Consider the following 13,277-nt stretch of genomic DNA (forward strand, 5'->3'; position numbering starts at 1 on the left):
AAAGACTAGCTTCAGACAAACTGCTGTTACATATGTTATCATATACATATATACTGTGCTATATAATGTCATGTTATTGGAATACTTCATATATAAAAACTCTACACTATTTATTACTCATAAAGAAAGACTTTTTAATACACTGTTTTCTCTGATATCATCTCTGGATTTTGCATTTCAAGGAATTTTGGAAATGCTTTCACTCAGCATGTCAGTTTATTTCTTCTGAGAGCAGCTATCTTGTCCTGTTAGTGGCCAAAAACCCTGAAACTTCAACCAGCAAAGCAGTACAAAAGTAACCAGTGTCATAAACACTCCTCCTCATCCTCTGTTGTCAACCCAAGCAAATCCAAATCCTTTCCAAGCAAGAGGTTTTTACCTGTGAAGTACCACTGGCTTCTCTACAGGGTGCCCCAGTAGGTCCTGAATACTGTCCCACTGTAAATGCATCAATAAAATGTGTGTTAAAATGAGGCACAAGAAAACTCTTCTTTTTATCTAGGAAGAGTGCCATGCACATTTCTTTGAGACAAACCTATTTGTTGAATAAACCTGAGGTTGTATTTACAGAAGTATTTTGTGACTGGAGCCATACTCAGTAATGGAATTATCCATTGCTAGAGCTAGTAAATTCTCTTAAGGTATAGTCTCATTTTCGTCTAAAAATAATTTAGAATTAGAGCTATTAATATAAAAATTTCTATTGGTCTTATGGATAAAATGTAGCTGGAAAGTCTTGTGGCATTCTAGGGACACCTCAGAGACCAAAGCAGCTGTGGGAAACTTCAACAAAATATCCTCTTACATACCTTTGCAGAGAGGAAAAATAGCCCCACTGCTACCTCTCCCAAAAGTCTTTCCTTGATTTAAGCAACAATATTGAGGAAGAGGAAAGCTGCAATATTTAATGATTGGGAAGTGTCCAACAGTTTTCCTCACTTTAACCAGACTCCAAGAAGCTGCAGTTTCACACACACGACTGAAATAAGACAAAGCACTGAAGGGAGTAAGTTAATTCAAATCAAAAATCACAGAATGGCATCTTCCAGCTTGCTGACTCCAATTTTTCTTCCCAGTATGGGGTCCAAAATTCACCAAGGAAAGCCTTCATTTGGGCACCCCAGGGACCAAGAGAGTAGCACTGATCCTGGCTGAATGTTGACTACAGAGGCATTGATGAACAGTTCTTGAGAAGTTCTCCAACTTAATGCAGCTGTTAAATATGCAGCAGCAACTGCCCAGCTGGGAAGGTCATTTAGGTGGTAAGGCTGTAGAGTCTTCAAGGAGTCTGCTGTCATCAGGAGGTGCCACACTGGCAGTGACATTTTTGAAAGACTGCTGCCTAAGAAACATCCCCATTACTGGTGCCCTTCAGAAGAAAGTGGAAGGGCACTGGACTCTGTTGTTAAATAGTACATGTCTTCAAGAGTTGTCTTTAGTACAATAGCTCTGTGAGACTTTTGTTTAGCAACATGTGTCCAGCTAACATTTAGCCACTACTGCTGTTGTTTTTCCCCTATCATTTATTTCACTATTTCTACCTGCAGCTGCGTTAAAATGCAAGCCATGCCATAATGTAGTAATTTAGTTTACTTGAAGTGTGCTATTATGAACGAATTCAATCTTTTAACACACCAAAATATGTAAAACACAAGACTCACACTAACTTTTGGACTTCCACTATTCCACTTTAAAACAACAGTAAACCACTGCTGTAATTTCTTTGAAGTGCATTGTAAAGTTGGCATGAATCATTTAGATGATTTAAGAAAATCAGGAAAACACTCAGTTCTGCACAGGCTTACCTTGCTGTATGTTGTACATGTTTCTGTCTGTGAATCAGCACTATCTGAGGAACAAAAACAGAAAAGCTTTTATAGCTTAAGCTTGAACAGTTCCCTACATAATCATTTGTTTTGGCATGTTAATTCAGATAGCAGGAGACACAGAAGCATTAGATCAGGTCATATACAAATTTATCAGCATTCTCTAGCAATCAGAATTGTTAGTAACACTGACTACATGCCAGTTAAGGTGATAAAGGGAACCTCCCTATTTACAGCAAGTCCCAACTTTAAGATTATAAAAGTTTAAGCTTTAATCTTATATAGAACACCACTGTAAAAGAAAATCCACCTCTTTGCACTAAGCTAACAGGACTAGCACAGCCACTCGAGGAGGTAACATGATGTGCCACTCATTAAGTCCAAAACACTCCACTGCACTTGGAAGGAAAGCTGGCTAAAATTGACATCTGGAGACTCAGGAGCTGGCAGGCCTGAAATCAGTTAAAACTCTTCCAAAATAAAGATGGCAGAGAGCTTGGGAACTACAGCCTACCTATTAAATAATAGAAAGACATCATTGCATTTACAATTACAGCCTTTAAACAGAAACTGTTTGCTAGTGGCTTCAAGTACTTTCATACATATCTTATATACATTTATTTGGGTTCTTTTAAATATTGAAAGCATATTCCCAAAGCAGTGGGAATGGACCTAGACACTAAACATGTCAAACACAGCTTTCAGCCAAGTTAAAGACCATTTGCTCCTCTGTATTTTTTTCATCTCTAAACATGCTCTCTTTGTGCTGAGAGTTCAGTGTCTGTGCAACTTGAACTCTGGATCTTAATTTATCATCTGAACTTGAACTACAAAAGGGAACTAATAAAACTGCATCAGGCACTGCCACCAGAGGGAAGAAGATGGGCTCTTCAAAACTGTTATAACATCTGTTCACAACTTGTTACATGTCTTGGACATAAGCTAGAGCCCAGAAAAGCTGGTTAGAAATGCCAAATAGACAAAAACAACAGACACTTCAAGAATAAATTTATAAAGCTACTTGAGGTAAGTAAAATTAATCGCAAATTAATGCTTTGAATTAAAATAACCTAAGGGAAAATAATTTTAGAAGCGAGAATTTTCATGCTCATTCTCTTCTAAGTACAAATCAACTTTCATATAAGCCTGTATACACAAACATTATTTTCCAGGTTTTTAATCCTCCATATGCTCAAACTACTGTGACAGCCACAGGAGGATTGCACTTAACACAGCAAAGTGCATGTAGTAAATACCAATCAGAATGAGGAAATCATCCCTGGCCAAAACCTAGGCAGCATCTGCCATTCTCGGGATTATCCAAATACCTTCCCAGTACACGTTTTTTCCTATGTTGAAGAAGTCTATTTCAGTCATTGTGATCTTCAGACAAGGTCCCCCTACTTTGCTGAGATTAGTTACTTGCACAGAACTGGGAATATCTTAGTACCTTGCCAAATCAGCACTACTCATTATAGATTTATTTTTTCAAGTAGATTTTCAGGTGAACACAGACAGATGTATTTTGTAGCACACAGAGCCAACATATTCTGGATGCTAATTTTCATTTCCAGATAAACCAGATTATATTAAATACCAGTGGACTGGACAGATGAGGTCAGACTAACACTGTCTTACAGATTTTGAGCCTCAAGGCACAAGGTAATTGATTTTAGCAGAGCAGTAGCATTAGGGATATTGTGATGTTGCAGATCCAAATAAGTGAGGAGGTAGTGTAAGTAAAATCAGAGAACTGCTACCTTGCCCTGAAGTGTCTTTTCCACTTAAATAGAAGCCTAATCCCAACACTTCTTCTCTGCCTCAATGACTGTCACTTTTAGCATCCTCTGATAATGAAGGACAGAGACAAGAACTGATCCCAGCTCTCCTTGGAGTATTCTGTGCCCCCTGAAGCAGGACAGCAGGGAAATGCTCACCTCTCTTAATGACGAGTGGAATCTTGAATTCACAGCGATGGTAACTAGAAAGTGCAAATCGTAAAGCTATTAGAAAACAGAGAAGCCAAGATAAACTGCACAGCCACAGACTTACAGCTCTTAATAATCTCTTTAATGAAAAGTCACATCAATAATGAAATGAAAGTGAGAATCTATGACAGCAGATTAAGTTCTCTTAGATTTTCCATATCAAAAAAGGCAGCAGTCTGAGAATGTCCTAATATAATTCTTTAGAGGACACAAGAAGTCCTTCAGCACAAATTACTCTATTGTTACACAGAGTGGATGGAGAAATATTTAGCTATGAAACAGCACTATAGATTTCTCTGTCACTAACTGCTTTAATCAGACATCCCGTCCCTGACTCATACTCCTCCTTCTAAAGACTTTACACTTAGAAAGTACTGAAAACATGTTCAGAAGCATGAGATTTTTTAATCACTAATTGAAATCATGTTAGGAAAAAAACAGCAACACAGCTACCAGTAAATGGGCACTTCTGCTAATGCAAAGTTTGCCAAGTTCACACATCATACCTGGACCAAGAACTACCTTATCTCATTCACTGCTTTAAGACATACTTGCCAGTAGATATAAAGGCATTTAAAAGTAAAAAGATAATACTACTAAAAAGTGTTACTAATGATGTCTGAAACCTCCACATGTTACTAGATACACCAAAGAGACTTATGAAAAAATCTTGTAATTCTATAGAGAACATAAGATTTCCTTTTCAGTTGTTTTAATGTACTCTTTAATAGATGAGTTCTGTACACTCACATGTTAAAGTTGTAATGACCAGGATAATTTGTATGCAGGACAAATTTCTTCACCTTGTGAGTGTTTGCATCAAAGAGAATATCCTGTTGAAGACAAAAAAGACAGATGAAGCAATTTGGGTAGGAAGATGGCTTTCCCTAAACAAACCTGAGATTTTTTTAAAATAGCACTTGTATAGAGTGACATATACTTATCTCACTGGAACTGAATCAAATTATGAAAAGTAGTATTTGAAAATAAGACTATTTGTAAATTCAAATGACACATTTCCTCCAGCATTCAATCACAACTGCAGCTTCATTTGCTAATGCTGGCAAGTTTTCTAAGGAAGTCTTGTTTTCTGCGTACTATTTACAGTAATGCAGACTAAAGCAAAACAGCTGCAAGAAGGAACACAAAGATTTAACTACACTCCACAGCTCAGCAAGCTTTCACAACTGATATTCTGGCATACCTGCCTCAGTGGTACAGGGGCATGGATTTCAGGAACAAGAGCTAGTTACCTATGCTCAGGCACGACAGAAAAAGGAGAAAACCTAAGAGATTGCAGAAGTGCAAAGAGCTCTCCATCCACTGGTGGAGATAATATACTGCTGATTAGATTTGTAAGTGTTAAAGGAAAGTCAAGTGTAGCTTTTCATATCCAGAGATTCCTAAGGCAGCAATCAAGAGTTTTGCAGCCTCTCACTTCCCAAAGCCTTTAGCCTTCTGAAAGGATTGCTGTGTGACTAAATCAGAAGTTTATATGAATTGTTTAGGGAAGCTTTCCACTCACCACTCCAAGTGTGAAATAATTGAAGAAGTAGTCATTGCACTTCGATGGGACCTGCTTATGGGGCGAGGGCGAATGGATTTTCATCTGCAAGAAACACACTTTTCAGATGCATTCAGTAATGCCCAAAGATAAATGCCTTTAATTAATCTCTACATTCAAACAATTGGCTATAATCTCATTTGAAGCCTTTGTTCAACTATGTAAGACAGTGTGCTTCCTGACAGGACTATCACCTGCCTGCAGCAGGCACAGTGACACATCAGCTTTTTCAGTTATCAGAACTCAAAGGTTCTCCTTACATGATGCTGTGTAAAAAGATTAGGAAAAGATCAAAGTATATGCTGAGGTTATTTTACATACACTATAAGTGAAAAAAATAGGCAGCACACACTTGGTAAGGCACATTTGGATACAAAAGTTCTCCCATTTGTAACAGTTTTTAAACCAGTTAACATTACACAATTCGATTTTTTAAATAAACTTAAATAGATTTGCACCAACTTAGATTTTTAAAAAGCTTCTTAAAAACCTATTATATAATGATTCAGCCTCATCTACTATGTCAAGTAGTATGTCGAGCACTTGTGATTGGTGCAACATGGCAGTCCAGCTTCACTGAGCTTGCCAAACACAAGCACTACGATGAGACTGAGACCCCACAGAAGGAAGTCTGTGCCTGAATGAATTCCCTCACCTTGTCTTCAGACTTGTAGAAGACTTTGTGTGGTGAGCCCAAGGTGCTGAGCACATCCTGGCAGGAATCACCGAAGTACACACAGCGCTCGAATACCCGCATCTTGGCATCGGCTAAAACACCTGGGCCACAGCCTGAGGAATGGAAAACAACTCCACATGCATCCTTCCTGACCACACAATACATCAGTAAATCAACACCAAAGGGTTAGCACTCCTCTATTTATCACAAACCAAACAGCTGCATCCCTCAGACAACAGTGCCAAACTAAATTTAACCATTTATTTTGCAACAGGGTAAACATTTCTTATCAGAGCAGTGCATGTGCTGACTGTTGCATGGTTCTCCATTTTAACGTCCAGTTTCAGCCATACTACCTTCACTTCCTTGCCATTCACATGGACATGACTTGGTTTCCCAGCCCATCTCAATTTGATCAGGTGGCTATTAGCAGTAAATACCAGGAATTATTTCTACCCCTAGAATATTCTACTTTAGCAGCTAGAGATTTATCTCCAGCTAAAAATGTCAAGCACATAAAGTAAAATCCCTCATCCATATTAACTGTATCACAGAACACACATTCTTTACTCAAGATTCCCATAACTTACTAAATCAATAGCAAGTACATCCCTGTGCAAACAACATTAAAACCAGATCTGAACAGCCATTACAGATGAATTGCTGATATGTTACTAGATGTTAGGAAATGGAAAGATGTTGCAGTTTGTGAGCTCATTTGCTTTCAGGAATGCAGCATCTTTCATTTACAAGAACTGCAAGTACACATATGCAGCAGTTACTGCAAAAAACAGGATGTGCTCTAAATACACACTTAAGCTTTCCTCCCTATGCATTATTTATGGAGCTAGTTACCCACTAAAACAAATCAGAAAAAACTAATTCAGTCATCCTGGATTTCTTAAGCAACAGTAACTTCAAATTAATACATGGGCAGAAAAACTTGAGCTAGAACAGGTGTGTATTATGTTCTGCAAGAGTTTCTACAAACTTGCAAGATAAGAACAGCACATGTTCAGATTGCCTCTCTGCAACTTTGTCTGAACATCATAAAATCATTATTTTACTCATTGACAACATTTTCTTTAAGCCATATGCATAGACATTTTATTAAAACTTGACACTAAGTATCCAATTTCTCAAAATGATTTACATACTCATGATGCTATAGCTAACTCCTTCCCCAGTAAATGAGGATATATGTTCTCTGCACTAGACAGTTCTACCTTATCTTCCTCTGTAGTGAGAGAAGCAAAGTAGCTTGAAAATATCTGCTCCATTTTTATTAATAGTTTTTCATTCTTCATCTATAATTTTCTCTTTTCCAACTTTTGCATATTGTGAATGTCTTCCAAGTGTTTCCTCGATATACATAAAGCTAACAATCAGAACAGGTCAAAAGCTGAGCCTTGTAATGAAAATTGTTAAAAAGATTTCAGTATTTTTTCTTAAAAACATTGCCAAGTCTCAAGTTATGGTGACTGAACAATTCTCCTTTGCAGCTGTTATATCTTTCTAATTTCTAAAAAATTTCTGAAAGCCCCTACAAGGAGAAGGACTCATCAGCCTCTCTTCACTTTCACCACTGTCTCCTACAGTAAATTAAAACAGAACTGAATTGGAAGTGCAGTTTAAGGCTGCAGAATTAACATAGTCACTTGCTGGCATTTTTAGAAGCCTTCCATATTTAATCACAAGAATATCAACATCATACAGCTCCCTGAAATCTCAGAAAATGCTCACATACACAAGGTTTCTTGGTTTGTCATGCATTTTTTCAGTGATGTACTGAGAACAGTGATCTGTTTAGAAACAGTATATGTTTTCTTCTACACATACACCTGGAGACAAATTCCATTTCTGCAAACAGATTCTAAGGACTTGGAACATGTGAGGGCTCCAGCTCTCAGCGATTTCTCCAGGGTCAGGAAAATGCAGCAGCAGGCAGGTTCATTTTCAAAAGGATTTAACTGGGTTTTGTTTCCAGTAATTCAAAATACGGTAGATAAAACACTTTAAAATCACTTATTAAATCATCACAAATAACCTGTGCTTAATTTACACAGGTTTCCCTTCTTTTCCTGAGGAGAACAGGCAGTGCAATGTTCAGAGTGTCTCCAGTACCTGCAGTGAGCAGGCGAAGCCGTAAACCTGAGGGTCCAGTTCCATCTCGCAGAACATCGACGTTCTCAGCGTACACATTCCCAAGGAAACAGCTGAGAGGCATCAAGGGAGCCCTGAAACCAATCATACAAAATGGGCATGGGATTTGCTTCACTTTCAAATTTTCCTGTAACAAGCTAGTACCGGCTCACTAGAACAGAGCACATTGTTTTTGACAAAGCTGCGTGTAACTGAGACTGAAGATTAAAAGTTGTATCAAACAGAAGGATCAGAAATGTGGGGGGAAAAGGAAGAAGAACAAGGCAGCACTCACACGCAAGATCTTTACCATTAATGAAAAAAAAAACCAGCAAGTTTCAAAGACTCCAAGAATTAAAGAATTACAAAACTGTATCTAGCCTTTGGATATCTCCTATGAGGAATGTCAGCTCAGAGTTTTTTTTAAAGCTAACTGAATCCTTGACCTAGGCATATCACCCAAATGCAGCAGAAGAGCTTTTTCCATGATGCTCTCACTGCTCTTGGGAGGCTACCTCAACACCCAGAACATGAAATCATCTGTACACCAAATGCAACTGTGCTGCTTTACGGGGAAAGTTCTCAATTTAATTCAACAACAATATTATTTTAGAAAATAATAACAGCCCCGAGTGAGATATTTTTAATGGAAAGGCATATTTTCTGTGTATCAGCTTGTATATGCTCCCTAAAATCCCCTGTTCTTATGTCAATTCCTCCTCTGGGTGACTGATGAGCTAAAAGTCAGGCTTTGAGCTCTCTCTAACACACACAACAGAGCCCCATGCAACAATCAGTGCTTTCACTAAAGCTCCCCATGTCACAGATGGGCACAGACAACAGCATTTATCTCAAGTGCACTTATTTCTAATTAGGAGACAATGTCTGCATAAACAACGCTCCCTCCCCTTCTAAGGAGGAGTCCTTCCCTTAGAATAATCCAAGGATGTGTTTATCTCCTGGTCTTAAAACTCAACTGTCTCTGCAAAAAAATACCATCTTACCAGTTTGGGTATTTCTAACATTAGGTATCTCAGAATCCTAGGATGGTTTTGGGAAGGGACATTAAAGATCACCTAATTCCAGCCTCTCTGTCATGGGTGGGGACTCCTTCCACTAGGCCAGGTTGCTCAAAGCCCCATCCAGCTGGGCCTTTGAAATAGTAAGCTCAGTTAGGTATCTCCAAATACATTGAATATATGGCAGATTATGCATATGGCATATTTTATTAGTTTTGTATAGCAAGAGAGCTTAAGACCCTTGATAGGGCCCTGCCATGACATAAATATTATCAATATGCTAATAGCTTACAGACTGCCTACACCAAGTTTGATTTCCTTAGGGAGAGGTCATTAGCATACAAACAAAATCTAGAGTCAGAATAGCCTAAACATGTCTTATTAAATTCATAATGTTTCCTAATTTAATTAATTCATTTTCAGGTCAATTGAACTTGCCTACTACAGCTGAACCAAGCTCATTTTACAGCAACATAAATCAAACCAGCATTTGATTATAAGGTCTGAAGACAACACCTACAGAAATCTGACTGAGGCTGGCATTTAAAGGCATTCTGCACATTACCAAATTACTAGAAGACCCAAACTGAAGTAAAAAAAGATACAGTTCTACTTAGCAATGGCAAAGCACCAAATAAATGATGGGAAGAGCACGAGCAGCTCTTTTTTTCGAGTACACACTTGGTGTCCTGCAGACTGTTCCCGTTGTAGATGTACATGCGTTTCACAGTCGCGCCGTGCGGAATTTGCAGCGAGGCCAGACCATGGGCAAAGTTAGGCTGTGGAAACACAAAATCATTCTTGTTACACAGCACAGCAGACATTGCAGCTCTAGGTCAGAAATTGCTTTAGAGATACAGTATACGTTTACCAATTCAAGTAAGTCTCCAGCAAAAGACAAAGGGGCAAAATAACAGAAAAACCCAACCTTCAAGGTGGTATTTCTTTATATTCCACCACTCCTAGATTCCCAAGCTGGGGCAAAATACTCACTATGTTTATTCATCAAAAAATGCCATTAGTCTGACAATTAGCTGCTGTGTGCACTGAGAATTCAATTTTTTCCTTGGTTTGATCACTGGCAGCTAGCAATTTCCAAGTATTTGTACTGATACATTGCATTTAAGGTCTAAAAAATAAAAATCATCCGTCTTAAAGGAAAACTTCACTTTTTTGTCTCCCACTGCATTAATTTCAACCTTTTAACATTTTTGCTGTTTTGCAAGATGCCTTATCTGATTAACAGAAACTTGTTCATTAAATACATTTTCCACTCTCCTTATCACCACATTCTTAGACATACTGTTTTGACAGGGATTTGAGTGCTCTCATCAAATAGAAAGCATGCTAAGGAAGTCAGAATGACTCTTAACTGCACTAGAAGAAGGAATTCCTTTCAATTCTGAATATGACAGGACATTCAAGACCAGTAACATATTTTGATGTCACCAGGCAGAAAAAACCCTTTGTCACAAGCAGTCAACAAAAACAGGATGCACAATATGCAAACTGTTACCTGGTCTACCTTAGCAGAACATCACATAAGGTAAACACACACAAAGTTCTTAGGAAAAAATTAACTTAGAACAATGACTTTCACTGCTGTAGGAATTAGGAAGGAAACCTCCACTCTAGAGATGTCCCAATTTCAATTCTCTTCCCGAATTTGCCAAGAACATTAATACCTTTTGCTTCTTAAAGTAGTCAGACTTCAGATTACTGAAGTGAGAAAAGGTTTTCATGTTCTCTTCACTTGCAGCTTGTTTCCAGCTATACAATAAACTCTGAAGTTTCCTTCATAGTTCTTCCATTTCCATAAGCAGAAGATTACACTGCTCTGCTAAGTAGCTTAGCATTCCTGTACGATCTTCCCCGAACTTGACACATTCTGACAGATTCAAACTTGGCTTCACTCTGCAATCTTTTCTAATGTTCCTCTGTAAAAATCTCCATAAATACTTGTCTTCCCTGTGGACTGTTTCATATCATTCTGTTTTCAAAACAATCCTTCTACCTGTTCCTAGGGAGACTTTGGCATTACACTCCCTGCAAAGAACATTTTACTAACCTCACTAGAACAACTGAGTTAGTCTCGATCCCTACAGGTTCCTTCCAACTTAAGATGTTTCATGATCTTCTCAAATCTTAGCCAAACTACTGAGGAAGTCAGTTGTTTTACCAATTTCATTCATCAATGCCCTGGGAACTCTTGCATGAAAAGAAACTATTCTTTGCTGAGGCATTCTTTTTGCTTAGCTTATTAGGTTTCTATTCACCTTCCAATGTGAAACCAAACTGACCTTCACTACTGCTAAACAATAACTTCCCCCAGTTACCCCCTGTGACATGTCAACCACAACCACTAAAGCATTAGGCTGTGACAAAGAACATGTGTCATCATGTTGGTTGATGTCTTCTTTGTTTTGGCTCTTTATATGCTCTTTTATTTTAATGCTTTTTAACTGGTAAAAGCAGATTATACAACTGAGAGTATTTTCAGCTTCACACAAAACAAGTTACACATACATTTTTGTTAGTACAGAAAGAAACCACACAGGACCTGATCTTGTTTCCACTTTAGACAGGGATTTCCAAAGATTTCAAAGAATGCAGTAATGCATTTAATTATTCAGTAACTCATCCAAACATTTGGTGGATATGCAAACAGGCATTACAAATAAAACTCATTCATTTGGCTTGCTAAAAGCACTCATCATGAAGCACATTTAAGATGAAAATGTATTTTATGAAGTCTATCCTACTTTAGTTGCATAATCACTTTGATGAGATTCAAAAATATCTGATAAAAGAACAGCCTCCCAGTAGATTGCTTAATATTTATACATTTGCATAGACAGCACTCATATTTTTAGAAGACTCCTTTCACCAACAGAATTGCTAGTTCCAGTTCATGATGCAAGCAAAACTCCTTTTGTCAACAGGAAGTAAAATTTTAACTTTGAGATGGGTTCATAACATTAATAAGAACACAACTGAGGAATTCAATTCCTTCCATATTACTGGTTTCTTTTGCTTGCAAAAGACAGCAAGACACAACATATGTGATACTTTGCAAGTATTTTAGAGGCAAAAAGACCATCCAAGAACTAAGAATGATTGCTGACCTCGTACTTCGGGGTTTCAGTCCAGGAGTCCAACTGAAAAGAAAACGACAGTCCTCTGAAATTGAGGTGAAAGAGCTGCTCAGCTGAGTTATATACTAAAAGGGAAAAGAAAGTAAAATCAGAGTTACCAAAATAATCTAAGAATTCTCCAGTTCATATCTAAGAGTACCTTCATCACCTCAATGAATTTGTCACATCTCAGTCAGAATGCAGGAAGAACACAATTACACTGGACTGTAACAGTTTTGCTCTTAATTTGATGCAGTAAAAATACAGCAATAAGAGAAACCATAGATTCATTACAGTTGCCTCTGCAAGCCTGCAGGCACTAACCTATTCTTAACAATACAATTATACAACATGACACAATCAATTATACCTTAATATCTCTAGAAGTAGTTTAAATAGCCACTATTAGTACAAAACAGTTCTGTTCATTGTTATGTAAAACATTGTAGAGCATTAACCAGGACGTCTTTGAGAGAGATGTGCACGGAACACTGGTAATTCCCTCTTTCACACCATGGGGCAGCAAGAATGGGAGTTCAAAGGAGAGCTCACCCTGGGACCTGCACTTCCACCTTTCCTCCCAAGAGGAGCTCCCGAGCCCGGAGCAGCTCCGTGCGTTCCCGGGTAACAGCCCAAGGAGGAAATGCTTCAGACATCCAGGTCCTAGGCCATTTACAATGATAATTAAAAATAGCCTCACCAGAAACAGCAGCCAACCAGTCAGCTCCCACAAAGAGCACTAATAAATTAGAGCACGCACAGAACTTCCAGCTGTCACCACGTCACGAGATGTCCTGATTCACTGCAATCAATTGCACAACATCAACTCCGAACAACAATAAATGTCCTCCCAGTACTTACTCTAACATACTGTTACTCTGACATATTGTTTTTTGAGACTGTGGAAAGATTAAAAAACAATCCCAGA

General features: G+C 38.1%; 1 protein-coding gene across 3 annotated transcripts in view; it reads right to left on the minus strand.

Moving 5' to 3' along the window:
* PHAF1 (phagophore assembly factor 1) overlaps window positions 1-13,277 on the minus strand; it is a 34,133-nt gene that overhangs the window by 3,692 nt on the left and 17,164 nt on the right. For all 3 annotated transcript variants that reach the window (XR_015806306.1, XR_015806307.1, XM_088171906.1), the window contains exons 7-15: window positions 12,341-12,435; window positions 9,897-9,994; window positions 8,179-8,291; window positions 6,034-6,167; window positions 5,340-5,423; window positions 4,565-4,647; window positions 3,764-3,807; window positions 1,806-1,849; window positions 380-438 (exon numbers count right to left, since the gene is read on the minus strand). Coding sequence is in view for 1 of the 3 variants with exons in the window: in XM_088171906.1 (XP_088028032.1) it covers window positions 380-438; window positions 1,806-1,849; window positions 3,764-3,807; window positions 4,565-4,647; window positions 5,340-5,423; window positions 6,034-6,167; window positions 8,179-8,291; window positions 9,897-9,994; window positions 12,341-12,435 (754 nt within the window). In the remaining 2 variants the exon portion in view is untranslated. The remainder of the gene's footprint in view (window positions 1-379; window positions 439-1,805; window positions 1,850-3,763; window positions 3,808-4,564; window positions 4,648-5,339; window positions 5,424-6,033; window positions 6,168-8,178; window positions 8,292-9,896; window positions 9,995-12,340; window positions 12,436-13,277) is intronic.

The sequence above is a fragment of the Sturnus vulgaris genome, chromosome 12 (genome assembly GCF_052056855.1).
Source record: "Sturnus vulgaris isolate bStuVul1 chromosome 12, bStuVul1.hap1, whole genome shotgun sequence".
NCBI lineage: Eukaryota > Metazoa > Chordata > Aves > Passeriformes > Sturnidae > Sturnus > Sturnus vulgaris.